General features: G+C 50.5%; 1 protein-coding gene across 1 annotated transcript in view; it reads left to right on the forward strand.

The window, feature by feature from the left end:
* Nucleotides 1–3,885: 3,885 nt before the first annotated feature.
* The window catches only part of ELL (elongation factor for RNA polymerase II), a 78,615-nt gene continuing 67,016 nt past the window's right edge, over nt 3,886–15,484 (forward strand). Inside the window, exon 1 of the mRNA XM_055342742.1 lies at nt 3,886–4,029. Coding sequence (XP_055198717.1) covers nt 3,895–4,029 — 135 coding nt within the window. The 5' untranslated portion in view covers nt 3,886–3,894. The remainder of the gene's footprint in view (nt 4,030–15,484) is intronic.

Genomic DNA, 15,484 nt, shown 5'->3' on the forward strand with positions numbered 1-15,484 from the left:
GGCTCTCTGCAGGGAGCCTGATGCGAGACTCAATCCCAGGACCCGGGGATCATGACCTGAGCCAAAGGCAGATGCTCAACCACTGAGCCACCCATGCACTCTGCCCTCTCTTTTTATTTATTTTTTAATTTTATTTATTTATTCATGAGAGACAGAGAGAGAGAGAGAGAGAGAGAATGAGAGAGAGGCAGAGGGAGAAGCAGTCTCCATGCAGGGAGCCAGATGTGGGACTCGATCCTGGGTCTCCAGGATCATGCCCTGGGCTGAAGGCAGTGCTAAACCACTGAGCCACCGGGGCTGCCCCTGCCCTCTCTTTTTAAAACATTTAAGTATTCCTACACCTAACGTGGGGCTTGAACTCACAACCCTGAGATCAAGAATCTCATGTTCCCCCTACTGAGCCAGCCAGGCGCCCCTGTTCTTAATTATCTTTTCTTCGAGCCTCAGTTTCCAGAAGGTAATCCTGGATGCCAGGCACTGAGGGCACCAGCACCAGAGCTGGGGGCATTTTAATACTCAGTGTTACTACTGTTGTCTGTGAGCTAAATCCACAGAAGCTCAGAAAGGGGTCATGCCTTTCCCAATGTCATACAGTGAGCTGGTCAACCTTCAAAGCTGGCTCCTCCCATGTTCTCCATTCAGTAGTCCAGCTGTCTCTATCCTCCCCATCATTCACTCCAGACTGCCCATGCCTGCCCTTCTGTGATCCCTCTGGGCAGTGCAGTCCTGCTTGCTCCAATATTTACCTGGCCTAGCTCCTGGGTAAATCGCTGGGCCCAGACAGTGGGCAGAGGGATCAGTGTGTCTGAGCAAGTGCTAGCATCTTCCAGGTAGGAAGGACTGATCCCAGGTGAAGGATAGAGGATTCCAGAGCCTTGGTCCTAGGCTTAGGCAGGCTGGATGTGAAACCTTTCTAAGTCTCATTCTCCTCATCTACAAAATGGGCTGATAGCTGTGTTGTGAGAATTAAATGTCATTTATTCATTCAACACATTTCCTGAGCACCTACTCCATGCTAGGTCCTGTGCTGAGGGTGTTCAATGAGGAAATATAGGGAAAGGGACCCAGGTGCCTAATCAGGAGGGTTCTGGGTCAGAAAGATATTAAATTCAAGTTCCAGCCAGCCCGCTCGCCGGCGGTGAATGAGAGTGCTGCCTCACACCTCTTAGTTTCGCCTTTTATAAATGGAGATATTAACGACAGGTATGGGAGAGTGTTTCAAGAAATCTAGCATTGCCTCGGGCTCAGCAGTTTATGGTTAGAGGATCAATGGATAATAGTGCTAACTTGGCGGTGTTGAACAGAACTAAGGAGGTCACTTTGGTAGAGATATTACTAGGTCTTTGAACTTCACTTTCCTCTCTTAGCTCAAAATCTTCATCCTGTGGTTACTGTTTGTAATTAGATTGAAGGGAAGGAGAAAAGTCATGAACTTCCTGTAGATTAGGAGACCCAGGAGTCCAAGAGAAGCTTGCCTGGGCAAGTCGGTGCTGTTTCCAGCCTCAGTTCCCCCAATGATAGGATCAGAGATTGATAAAATCTCTCATAGCTCCTGTGAAAAACAATAAGCACAGAATTACCATAGGACCTAATAATACCTCCTAGGTATAGACCCAGGAGAAGGGAAAATATTCAACCGTACAAAAACTTGTACATGAATTCACAGCAGCATTATTAAAAGAGTGAAATGGTGGGGATCCCTGGGTGGCGCAGCGGTTTGGCGCCTGCCTTTGGCCCAGGGCGCGATCCTGGAGACCCAGGATCGAATCCCACATCGGGCTCCCGGTGCGTGGAGCCTGCTTCTCCCTCTGCCTGTGTCTCTGCGCCTCTCTCTCTCTCTCCCTCTGTGACTATCATAAATAAATAAATAAATAAAATTAAAAAAAAAAAAGAGTGAAATGGTGGAAATATCCCAAATGTCCATCAGTGGATGAATGAATAAACAAAATGTGGTCCATCCACACGATGGAATATTACCCAGTCATAAAAAGGAATGAAACATTGATACATGCTACAATAGGACCCGCCTTGGAAACATCAACCTTGAAAATAAAACAGGCAGTTATTTTACCAGCAAAATGGGTTTTATTCAGGAATAGTAGAGGAATTGTAACTCAGGACATGAAAAACTATGATAAAGCTATTGGTCGAAAAGGAACAAAGGATACGAAACATTACCTTATAGAAAAGGAGGAATTTGGGAGGGTCTCCTTTGGAGGAAAGCAAGAGTTCAAGGTAGTGACAGTTTCTCATTGGCTGAGTGGTGGCAGGTTATCATCGGCTCGGCCAGGAGAAAATCATCCTTCATCCTGCTGGGGTAGCAAAGTAGACTTCTTCCTGTTGGGGTTTGCATTTGACAATGAGTCAGGAGGGCACAGAGCTCTCTCTTCTGAACTCCTGACTTTATTGAGAGAGAGAGAGAAAGAGAGAGAGAGAGAGAAGGGGCAGAGAGCGAGGGAGAAAATCTTAAGCAGGATCCAGGTCCAACTAAGAGCCCTGCACGGGGTTTGATCTCACAACTGAGATCATGACCTGAGCCGAGATAAAAAATCTGACACTTAACAGACTGAGCCATCCAGGTGCCCCCAACTCTGTTTTAAATGAGGTTGCCTTCATTCAAGTTCACAAAAACATCATGCTGAGTCTTTCACGGAGTGTGAGTCACAGAATGTCAATGATATGATTTCATTGATACGAAATGTCCAGAATAAGTAAAATCATAAACACAGTAAGTAGGTTAGTGGTTGCAGGGGCTAGGAAGTGGGTTTGGGGAGTGACTTTGGTGGGTAGCTGTTTTCTTTAGGGGTTATGAAAATTTCTCCAAATAAGATAGTTGTAGCGGCTGCACAGCATTGTGGATGTACTAAATGCCACTGAATAGGACACTTTAAATGCATTGAAGTCATGATACATAAAATGTTTTCTTAAAATGGGAAAGGTGCACAACCGCTACATCTCAGGAACCTTGAGGATACAGAATTTTATTCTGTTAAAACTATACTCGGGATCCCTGGGTGGCGCAGCGGTTTGGCGCCTGCCTTTGGCCCAGGGCGCGATCCTGGAGACCCGGGATCGAATCCCACATCGGGCTCCCAGTGCATGGTGCTTCTCCCTCTGCCTGTGTCTCTGCCTCTCTCTCTCTCTCTGATGACTATCATAAATAAATTAAAAAAAATTAAAAAAACCAAACAAACTATACTCTTATCATGAGCAAACTTCACCGCCTCCCCAACATCCCTAATACCCTAACAACCCCGGCAGGGAATCCCATCTACTTACCTTACAGGAAGCTCCACGAGCCCAATCCAGCTTCCAACGCGCGCTCGGTTTGCATAGCCACGCCCACTCACCAGGCTATTTGCGGCCCCGCCCCCCACGTGTTTTGCACCAGTCCCGCCCCCTTCACGCACTGGCTACGGCTCTGGACAGAAACCAGGGACGGAAGGCTTGGAGCGACCTCATAAATAATGCATCACGTCAGCGGCCAGTGGGGTGTGGCTTCGACCCTCGCCAGGCTGAGCCAGGGTCATGAATTATGCATATCAAGGCGGGGCCTGAAGGTGTGCGCGTGTCGGGGCGGAGTCCCGGCACGGAAGTGGCCCCCTCTGGTGCCTTGAGAGGTGGGGCCATCCACGCTTCATGAATATGCAGCACATCGGGGCGGTGACTGTGAGCTTCGCCAGGCCCACTGGGGGGTGCGATCTGCGGCATTCATGAATAATGCAACAGTCGGCCGGCCGTGCAGAGGTGACTGCAGGCTTCATTAGATCCAGAGGGGCGTGGCCAGCCGCGTCTCATGAATAATGCAGCGCGTCAGCGGGCGGTGGGGCGGGGCGGGGCCGGCGCGCCGGCGCTGGAACCGGGAAGGGGGGGCGGGGGAGCGATGGTCGCAAGATGGCGGCGCTGAAGGAGGCTCGGAGCTACGGGCTGTCTTGCGGGCGGGTGAGCGACGGCAGCAAGGTGTCCGTATTCCACGTGAAGCTCACCGACAGCGCCCTGAGGGCTTTCGAGAGCTACCGCGCCAGCCAGGTGAGCGGCCTGGGGCCCGGCGGGATCGTCGGGGACGTCGAGGCGCAGGCCGGCCTCATGCGCCCCTCGCGGAGGCGTCCTGTCTTGGGGGCGCGGGGTCTGGCGTCCGGGGTGCTGCTCGCGGGCCCCTGGGCCGACGGGTCGCGGGGTGGGCACCTGTCCAGCTTGGAGCGCGGGTAACCGCGTTCCTTCACGGCGCTGGGAGGTGACACTGGCGGGCGGCCCGGGGCGGCCGAGGGGCCCCGAGCTCGCTCTTCTGGTCCGCGGCGGGGAGGAGGAGGGGAGGCGATTGAGTCGGCACCTGGAGGCGTCCGGAGCCTTTCTCGGCTCACCCAGCCACTGAGCAGGAACTGAACTGTTCACCTAGCTGGGGGACGGGAGAGGGGGTTGGGGAGGCTTGAGGCTTCTCCGTCTGGGTCCCAGGCAGGGTGGGTCAGTGGGGCACCGCGGTTGGGCACCTGTGGAGAACCTGTTCCGTCCGTGTGGGGAGGCTGAGTCTGTGCTTGAGGGCAGGCTTCAACACCAATGTAGCCCTTGGAATTGGGCTCACTCTTGGTTCTTGGGAAGGAGAGTTTGGGCAGAAACTGTCAGCTTGTTTCCAACTCCCCTACCCCTCTCAGGTGACCCTGTCTCACTGGACATTTTTGGAGAGTGGGAGTGTTTTGGGTAGGGGGGCAGCTGTGCGTGTGTGTGTGGGGGTCGCTGGCATGGTGCCTTTCCCAGGATGGGCGCTCTTAGTGGGCAGCTGGGAGGGAGCTCTGGCCACCGCACCTGGCTACTGACTCTCAGACTTCTCAGGGGCCGATTTGGGCCCATCTGGGGAAGTTAGAAGTGTTTCACTTCTGCCACCTGGCTCAGGGTGCGTGGGTTGGGGGGAGGCTGCTGTGTACCTTCTTTCAGGCTTGATTTGGGGGCACATCTGGGGCCCTGGTCAGAAACCTGCTTCTTCCCATTTCTGTTTGTGTCAGGACAGAAGTTTCAGGTGCCCAGAGTGGCCAGGACCTGAGGGGAAGTGGTTTGGGAGCCCCTTTCCTGGTTGCCTGGAAAGTGGGGGCTTTATAGTCATGAAGTAGTTGAGGAGGGGTCTAACGTCAGGCTCAGGGAGGCCCTGCTCCCTGTGTGTGTGTGTGTGTGTGTGTGTTTGTGTATACTGGGAATGGGGGGGCTGAGGGCGGGTGAGGAGAGAGACTAACTAGGAAGGAATGTGGCTTTCTTCCTGCCCCAGACTTGTTCAGCACCATTAGCTAAGCCGGGAATTTCTTCCTGTGTTACGTTCCCACCACTTTCCTGGTGCCCACCCTTCCCGTGCTGCTTCCCACTTTTTGGGGCAGTTTCCTTCCCGTCCCAGTGTCCCAATTTCCCATTCATAGAAGGAGTCTTTTTTTTTTTTTTTTTAAGAAGACCGAGGTCTTCCCTTGTCAAAAGGATTCCTCAGGATGAGGCTAAGGCACCCTAGCAGGTGAGGAGTTGGGCAAGGGTGAGGGGTGGGGAGGACACTATGTCCAGCTTAAGTCTACCTTGTGGAATTCCAGTCTGGAGTCTTTTCCCTAGGCAATTCTGACTTGTTCTGCAGGAAGGCGGGCTTTCCTAGAAACAGCTGAGGGATAGCTCATGAGTCATGTAAATAAGGTGAACTTGGTACCTGGTCACTTAGGAGCCCCACCTTCCTTGCCATGCTGCCCTCGCTTGATCTAGTCGTCCCCAAGGCCTGCCTGTGTGTCCACCTCATGCTGTCACACAGCTATTTTTAATTTAGGGTGTTGGTTACATCCTCTAACTAAGCTGGATCTTCCTCATGTGAGGGCGAAGGTAACTGCAGACTCTAGCTCATCCCACTTGGAGCCCAGCTGTGTATGTCAGTGTTGATCAGCCAGGAGGGGCTCCCTTGAAGAACTTTTCCAAGCCAGCTGGGCGAAACTTTTGAGGGTGACCCAAATTTGCATTCTTCTCAGAAGCTCGTGACCAGAGAACTGTATGGGTTATTAACAAAATCTCTTATGTACGATTGTCAATAGTGTTGGAGTTTTCTATTCTATAGCACTGTGGTTATATGGCTTGCCAATGACAACTTGTGGAGAGGGTTTTTATTTTTACTTTTAATTGCAAAGAGGCATTTACAGATTCAGATGTGGTAGGGGACTGGAGAGGAAGTTCACGCGAAACTTTTCTCTGTGGCCCAAGAGAGCCTGTAATCCTAACTCTTGGAGTAGCCTGAGTAAAAGTCCCCTGTGGTTTCTCTCTTCAGAGCGGTGTGGCGTCTGAGCTGCCTTTGTGCAGACCTGATGGCCAGCTTGGAATGTGGCAGAAGGTAATATATGCAGCTGCCACTGTCTAGACTTGGGGTTCGTGCAATTTCTCCTTGAATATAAAAAACCCAAGTGAGTTCCAGTGCAGCTACTCCCATAGATCTCCTTTTTCACTGTGTTTGGCTACTTCTGGGAGAGAAGAGAGCGGAAGCATAGACCCATCCTTCTAAGATAGCGTCATGTGCTTGCTCAGAGGAGTGTTCCCTAGCCACTCTGAGGAAGTATCTGTCCTTGGGGCGCCTGCCTGAACCACCCAGCTATTGCATTGTTGGATTTAGTGGGCTTTGTTGCTGAGTGATCTTCTCTCCTGGTTTATAAGCTGCTTGGTGGTGAGGAGCATATTATTGTTCAGTAAAAATTGAGAGCCCAGAGAGGGACTCAAGAAGCCTGAAGATTATAGCCTATCTAGGTTTAAATCTTGGTTCTACCTGCTTGAGGCCTTGACCCAGTCAGTGCCTGACCCCCTCCCAGTCCAGATCCTCCTCTTTGGAGCTATGAGGATCCCAGTGCCTGACCTTCTCCCAGCTCTAGATCCTTCTGATCCTTAGGATTGTGTAGATCCCAGTATCTGAGCCCTCCCAGCCCTGAGTGCTTCTCTCAGGGTTGCAAAGGCAGGTTCCCCTACCTGCCTTGAGCTCTGGATCCTTCTCAGGACTGTTGAGGGTCCCAGTGCCCTGCTGTGTCTAAAGTCTGGCTCCTTCTCTCAGGGCTGTGGGGATTTTTTTGACACATGTGTGGCTATCAGTGCAGCCCTGACACTTCCCCTCTCCTGCTGTGTTTTCAGCACTTGGTGTCCATACCCAGAGGGTATGGAACCTAGAGCTGGTTCCCACCTGGAGGTTTGAATAGAGACTGTGGGAGACAGGGAGCCTGGGCTGCATCTGCCTAAATCTGATTGACCACCTGGCTTGTGTAGGGCTACTGCTCAGATGCTGGACATTCAGAAGTGACCAAGATGAGTCCCAAGTGTCATGAGTTGACATTCTGGAAGCAGGAGACATATCGGTATAAAGAGCTTGTCAGCAATCAGCATCAGGAAGGAAATAAAATGGTGTGATGTGATGGTAGGGTGGGGCTGCGTGAAGGGGTACTGATTGAGAAGGTGCTTCTAGGAGATGCCAGAGCTGAGGCCTCCCTGGTGAAGGGTCCTGTGCAGGGAGGGTTGGGGGTTCCAGGCACTCTGCCTTCGAGCGTTGGGACACAAGAGGCTGGGGAGAGTGTTGGGACATGGAGGTACTGGGGCTCTGTCCTAGGAAGGGTGTGTGGGGAGAGGAGGTGGAAGGGGCCTGCAGCAAATAGTCCATGACTCTTGTAGAGTTGTGATGGGGGCTGTTTGCTGCTAAGGGGGCGGCTGTGTGGATGTCAGCTCGGGCACTGATGGCAGGAGGAGCCTTAATTTAGCCTCTATTCTCCAACCACAGCAAGGCCCCAGGAGATAGGCTTGTATCCCCTTTCTGGGAGGTGCCCACTGGGCCCTAAGCAGGGCAGCTTCTTGCCAGCCCTGCTGTCTTCAGGAATAGCTGGGGCTGCCCTTCTTGGCTGTGGGCCGGGCCCCGCTAGGCCTTTTGTCCAGGCTCGTGTCATCTTCTGGTAACCTTGGCCAGAGGCTAGCTTGTTGTTTCCCCTATGCTTTGGGGGCAGTGAGGGGGCTCAGAGAGTCCTCGTCTACCTGTCCAAGATCACTCGGCCCAGGTTGCCTCTTGAGTTGGGAGGGAGCTTGAGCCACTGTGACACAGCTATGAAAGGGGGTCCCTCGATGGTCTTGAATTTTAGTTAAACTCCAGCATTCTGGACTCCTGCAAGCAGTGGTGACATGAGTGGCTGTTTATATTCCTGAGGTTGCCGAAGTGACTGTCCTGTGCCCCCTACCCCCGAGAAAACCTAAAATGGTGATAACCAGCACCTGTGGATCACACCCTCATGCCAGCACTGGCCTGAGCTATACACGTTAATTTATCTCACCTCTGTCCTTCAGCCCTATGGTGGGGAATGGCTCCCACCTCTCCGGTGAGGAAACGGGAAGAAACTCTGGGAGGCCAAGTCACTGGAAGGAAATTCCCAGCTGGGATGGGACTGAGAACCAGGCTTCAGACTTGCATGCCAGTGTGTGGCTCCAAGCTCTGCCCCCTCTGAAAGGTGATCTGGCTGGCTGGGCCAGATGGAGCAGCCAGGTCCATTGATGTCAGGAGCATGGCTTCCTGTCTCCTGCCCTCTGGCTGTAGCCGTTTGGTTTACTTGTGTCTTGTCTTTTCTTTTCTTTTCTTTTCTTTTCTTTTCTTTTCTTTTCTTTTCTTTTCTTTTCTTTCTTCATTCATTCATTCATTCATTCGAGACAGAGAGAGAGGCAGAGACACAGGCAGAGGGAGAAGCAGGCTCCTCATGGGGAGCCTGATGCAGGACTTGATCCTAGACCCTGGGATCATGCCCTGAGCTGAAGGCAGATGCTCAACCACTGAGCCAACGAGGCGTCCCTACTTGCGTATTTCAGTGTGGGCTCTTGATTATTCTGAGTGAGGTGAATCCTTCATAGTAGGTGCGTGTCTCAAAGGTGCTGTGGGAGGATGTGTGAACCAGCCGGGGTTGGGGTAAGTGATGGAGGCTTCTGCAGGCAGCCAGTGAGGCTGTGTGAGGGGCCAAACCCTGCCTCAGCCACTGTGACCCTTGACTAGGTTTCCAGCTTGTATGCTGTTCCTGCACCACGGTGACTGTGGTGATTGTGTGTAAACAGCAGGCAGCTTGGCGGAAACCCACCCTCTGTTGACTCATCGGCAAGGCCAGAGTTCATCACCCTTGAAGTAGTTTTGACATCATACCCGGATTGTGACATCTCTGGGGAGTCTTTGAAAATAACACTGCTTCTCCTGTTCCAAGTAACTCTGTCCTGGAGCAGACACTGGTTTTGGGAAATCTACTTCTGTGGCAGCAGCCCAGGCTGGCCATCGATGTTGTGCCTTTGGGCTTTGGCCTCCTCTGGGTCCATCATTTTTAGGGCCTTGCTTCCCTGCTCTCTGACTTTGATTTTCTCTTTGGTCTGTAATAAGCACAGCCTGGAGTTGTCTGAGATCTTACCTCCAGTGATATGTGGCTACTCCACAGTCATCAAGTGCCCAAAGGGACTCTTGAGAACAGTTCCCCCAAATGATCTCTGACCTATAGGTGCAAGGAGTGATAGACAACTACAATGTGTAGTTGTTTTGTCACTTTACTCTTTAATAAAAAAGCTGGTATCCAAATTAACCATCCAGAGAGAGACCTCCTGTGCCCACACCAAGTGGCTGCACTGTAGTCTGATGCTAATTATATTCTCTCGGCTCCGTCCCTCCCTGGCCACGTTGTGACGCGGCTCTTGGCTGAGTCACCAGGTCAGCGGGGCACGTTGGTGACTCCCTGCAGCCCTTCTGGAGGGGAGTGGGCCTTGATTGTTTGTGAACTTCATGGGGTTACCGAACTCCCATTTAATAGTAACACGTGTTGAGAAGTTTAAAAGGAGTATAGCCTATAGTATAGTGTAGAAAACTTGCAAAATACCTAAAAGAAGCAACTTCTTGTTCCCATGGGCCCAGGCCATGTCTGTTGTTGACACCTTTGCACCTTCCTCTGTCTTGTGTCCGGATACCTCATCGTCACAGAGGTGTCCTCATATAGTGTTAGATCTTGCTTCTTCCCCGACACCATATTAGGTCTATTTTTTTTTTTTAAAGATTTTATTTATTTATTCATGATAGTCACACAGAGAGAGACAGAGAGGCAGAGACACAGGCAGAGGGAGAAGCAGGCTCCATGCACCGGGAGCCCGACGTGGGATTCGATCCCGGGTCTCCAGGATCGCGCCCCGGGCCAAAGGCAGGCGCCAAACCGCTGCGCCACCCAGGGATCCCCATATTAGGTCTATTATTTAATGTAATGTAATTTTATTTAATGTAATCGTAAGCTTTACTTTCCAGTGACTGCATCTCCCTTGCAGTGTGCACCCTAACCGATCAGTATTCCTCCAGTACGTGAGTTTGGGGCACCATACCTATGGGGTAAGCGAGGAATCCTCAGGATTCCTGTGTGCTGAGACCCTTGTCTGCTGTCCCGTGCCAAGGGCTGTGCAGAGATGCTGAAATGCAGTGAGGGGCACCCCTGGTGTGCCTGTGCCTCAGAGGGGAGCATGAGGCTGTGTGTGGCTGATGGGTACAACTTCTGTACATTGAAATTGAGTCTTGGGAGAGATGTGGTCTGGTCCGCGTGGTGGATGGTCAGGGAGGGCAGGCTTAGAGGAAGAAGGCTCTGAGGGCCTAAGCTGGGGTGGCACTGGGGAATGGGCATGGAAACAGATGTGAGAAGTATTTGGTCAGCCACCTGTGGCTGGTTGGGGAGGCGGACATTTCTAACCTTTCCTGATTCTGAATGTATGGCAGAAACATCTTCACACACTCAGCTTTATTGTCATGCCTGAGCTGGGTTTGTGAGAGTCAGGTTATGTGTGGCTTGAAAAGATGTTGACAACTGCCTCTGAAGTGACTCTGGGCTGGAGGAATGATGAGGGCAGCTGATCTGGAAGCTGCTGTGGGTCTGTGGTGGGTGGGCATCATTGTCATCATTGATGTCAAGGGGTGAGATGGTAGATGTGTATATGCTGCCTTATTGAGGCCAGCTACAGAGCCCACACCTTTCTGGGTTGCTGCTTTTGTTCCCAAATGTGAATGTTATGTGGTTCTTTCAAACATCCCAAGTGTATTTGGAAGGTGTTTTGAACTGATGTGGCAGCTCTGGAAGCCAGAAGCCTTTTTTTCTTCAGTTCTTAGATTGTGTTCTTTGCTCAAGGATAGTTGGATGCCAGGTTTCCCTTGTGCTGGTGTTGACCAGCTCTGACTATGGGGGAGCCAAGGCTGCATGGAGGGCAGGTGATGCTGTCTAAACCATAGAGAAAGTTGGGTCGAGGACTTTCCCAGAATTCTCAGAAGTGCTGTGGAACAAGTGGCCTTGGATCACCCTACCCTGTCTTTGAGAAGTTAATGAGCTGTCTATGATTGAGGACTGCGGTTAATCCTCCACACCTTTGTGTGGTTGTGGGTGTTCTCACTGTTCTTTAGATGGAAAGACTGAAGATCGACTCTGGGACAACTTTCCTGAATGTGTGCCCTTCCAGCTAACCACCCACTCCTACCTTGAGCTGTCGGTGGGTGTCAGCTCCTTACTGATTGCCTTACTGTCCCTGTGTCCATCTTAGACATGTAGGGAAGGTGTTCTACTAAGGAGGTGCCTCCCTCAAAGGATGGTGAAGAACACAAGTTGGGGTCAGGTAGACTGGCTCCAGATAGCTCCAGATGACAGCCTGGGGATCCAGGCTTACTTTTTTTTTTTTTTTTAAGATTTTTTTTTTTATCCATGAGAGACACAGAGAGAGAGGCAGAGATATAGGCAGAGGGGGGGAAGCAGGCTCCCGGTGGGGAGCCCAATGTGGGATTTGATCCCCAGACCAAGGATCATGCCCTGAGCTAAAGGCAGGCGCTTAACTGCTGAGCCACCCAGGCATTGCTCCAGGCATCCTTCTGAGCCTCAGTTTTCCTGGGTTGAAGCAGCACCTAAGATAGTAGAGGGCACTCCAGGTCAGAGGATCCTGTCATCCCATCCCATCTGTCCCTCCCTCTCTTATCCCCCTCCCCGCCTTGTATGCATGTGTTAGTGTACCACAAATTTAAAATATCTACTCGTTTGTCTCTATTATTAAGGATTTCTCTTTTAAATAAAGAAATGGCTTTCCCCAGATTCTTCAGCAGCTTTCCTATCATAAGTCCATCCCACTGTGTTGAGGGAGCTGGCCCCTTCTTCATATGCCCCTTTTCCATCTCTTGAGCAGCCTCACCAGGTGGTGATCATGGAGTGGGCAGTGGACAGGGGCCATACAGAGCAGAGGAGGGCAGGAAATGCTGACTGAGCTTCTGGAGAGACATCTGACCTGACCTGGGGGTGACTGCTGAATCCACCAGGCTGGTGGCCCCTGCTGATGGAGTATGAGATGTCAGGCCCAGAGCTCTGGGTGCCTTGGCTCCATCTTTGCCTTCAGATTGCATGTGAGCGCATGGCTGTTGGGGAGTCACGTAAGGGCAGCCTCAACGGGCCAAGCCCCCTCTCCATTGGAGAATGCTGTTCCCTTGGGATGGGAGGTGAGGGTTCTGTTTCCTCCGTTGTCTATCCTGGGCAAGTGGAGCCCCAGTGTGTAACAAGGGATTAATCCTTACATTTCCACATGCTCCTTGGCCTCTTTCTCATATGGGGACTGGCCCACTGCATGCCTCACCTGAACATGTGCATGTGGCCTCATCCTGTTTATCAGACTGACTTGGGATTTATTAGTGGGCTGAGGCAGGCCTAGTGCTGTTCTGGGCATGGGGGATTCATGGTGGGCAGGCTAGCCAGGCTGCATCCTAGGGTCCTTACATCCCTGTGGGAGAGGCCCATTGAGAACATGATGATTTGATAGTGGTGACCATGAATGATGACTACTAGGAGGGAGAAACACAGCGGGCTGTGGGAAGGAGATGCCGTGGGAAGTGGGGCAGGCGGAACCGTCTGGGAACAGGCTGAGATTGCCAAAGTCTGCGTGAGATCTGAGAGAGTGGCCATAGGAGGGAGGCTGGGATGGTGGGACAGCTAGAGGGCACGGGGATTACGGGAAGTTGGGGTTAATTTCATCATCTAGCCAACTAAGCAGTGACTGCAGTGACCTATGCAGGTGTAGATGAGCTCCAGCCCCTGCCTAGGCTCACTGTGGGGAGATTGACCCAACTCTAATTTCATTCCACTGTGTGGAGAGACGTTTTCTTTGGGGCATTCCATCCTATGACAGGCCATAGTCAGGGAGCCCTTGGGAGTGCTAAGACCAATCAGTAAGAGTCTTTACTGGAACCCCTTGGAGTCTTTCTTAAATTTTCCTTCCTTCCTTCCTTCCTTCCTTCCTTCCTTCCTTCCTTCCTTCCTTCCTTCCTTCCCTCCCTCCCTCCCTCCCTCCCTCCCTCCCTCCCTCCTCCTTTTTCTTTCTTTCTATTTTTGGCAACAGCTCCTTTCCTTTATATCTTCCCCTTGTAAAGCGAGATTCAAGTTTTTTGGAGCCTTTTTATTTTTATTTTTTTAATTTTTAAAAATTTTATTCATGAGAGATGCAGAGAGAGAGAGAAAGAGAAAGAGGCAGAGACACAGGCAGAGGGAGAAGCAGGCTCTGTGCCGGGAGCCCGACGTGGGACTCAATCTCAGGTCTCCAGGATCATGCCCGGGGCTGAAGGTGGCACTAAACCACTGAGCCACCAGGGCTGCCCCTCTTGGGCCTTTTTTTTAAAAAAAAAATTGTGGTGAGATACGCATAACATAAAATTACCGTCTTAATCATTTTTCCCCTTTCTTAACCATTTTTGAGTGTACAGCTCAGTGGTATTGTCTGTATGCAGCCATCATCACTCTCCATTCCCAGAACTTTTCCATTTTCCCAAACTGAAACACTGTCCCATTGACGCTAACTCCCCGTTCCCCTCCCACAGCCCCTGGTGTCCACCGTTCTAGTTTCTGTTTCTGTGAATTTGATAACTTTTGGGATCTCATATAAGTGAGATCATATGGTATTTGTCCCTTTAAATTTTTTAAAGTTTATTTAAGTAATCTTTATACCCAGTGTGGGTCTCAAACTCATGACCCCCAAATCAAAAGTTACATGCTTTTCCGACTGAACCAGACGGCACCTTGGTATTTATCTTTTTATGACTGGTTTCTTTCACTGATCATAATGTGTCCAAGGTTCATCCATGTTGTCATATGTGTCAATTTCCTTCCCTTGTAAAGCTGCATAATATTCCATCGTATGGATATACCACATTTTGTTTTATTTATTTATTTATTATTTATTTTTTTAAAGATTTTATTTATTTATTCATAGAGACAGAGAGAGAGAGGCAGAGACACAGGCAGAGGGAGAAGCAGGCTCCATGCAGAGAGCCCGACGCGGGACCCAATCCAGGGTCCCCAGGATCACACCCTGGGCTGCAGGCAGCGCTAAACCGCTGCGCTACCAGGGCTACCCTCACATTTTGTTTTAAATGTCTGTTGATAGACACTGAATTGTTTTCACTTCTTGGCTGCTGTGAATACTGTGAACATGGCGTACAAAATCTGGTCAAGTCCCTGCCTTTTTCCCCCCCCAGTTTTATTGAGATACTATTGATATCTAGCACTGTATAAGATTAAGGTGTACAGCATAGTAATATGACTGACATATATCGTGAGATAATGACCACAAGAAGTTTTTTTTTTAAATATTTTATTTATTTATTCATGAAAGCACAGAGAGAGAGAGAAAGGCAGAGACACAGGCAGAGGGAGAAGCAGGCTCCATGCAGGAAGCCCGATGTGGGACCCCATCCTGGGACTCCAGGATCACGCCCTGCGCCGAAGGCAAGTGCTAAACCGTTGAGCCACCCAGGGATATCCCCAAGATCGATCGATCGATCTATCTATCTTTCTTTCTTTCTCTCTCTCTCTCTCTCTCTAAGATTTTATTTATTTATTCATGAGAGACAGAGAGAGAGAGTCAGCGACAGGCAGAGGAGGAAGCAAGCTCCCTGTGGGGAGCCTGTTGGGAGACTCGATCCCAGGACCCAGGGATCATGACCTGAGCTGAAGGCAGACGCTCAACCACTGAGCCACCTAGGCTCCCTAAGATCTATTTTCTTTCTTTCTTTCTTTCTTTCTTTCTTTCTTTCTTTCTTTCTTTCTTTCTTTCTTTCTTTCTTTTTTTTAAGATTTTATTTATTCATGAGAGACACAGAGAGGCAGAGGGAGAAACAGACTCCCTGCAAGGAGCCCGATGTGGGACTCGATGCCAGGACCCCAGGATCACAACCTAAGCCAAAGGCAGACGCTCAACTGCTGAGCCACCCAGGCATCCCTAAGATCTATTTTCTTAACAACTCTCTTAAGATCTACCTTAACAACGTTCCTATATACCATATAGTGCTGTTAGCTGTAGTCATCATGTTACATGTTACATCTCTAGTGCTTATTTATCTTATAACTGGAAGTTTGTACTTTTTGACCCCCTTCCTCCAATTTCTCCACCCTGTACTCCCTACCTCTGATGACCACAAGTCTGATCTCTTTTTCTGTGGTTTATCTTT

This window comes from Nyctereutes procyonoides, unplaced genomic scaffold, assembly GCF_905146905.1.
Source record: "Nyctereutes procyonoides isolate TBG_1078 unplaced genomic scaffold, NYPRO_anot_genome, whole genome shotgun sequence".
Lineage (NCBI taxonomy): Eukaryota > Metazoa > Chordata > Mammalia > Carnivora > Canidae > Nyctereutes > Nyctereutes procyonoides.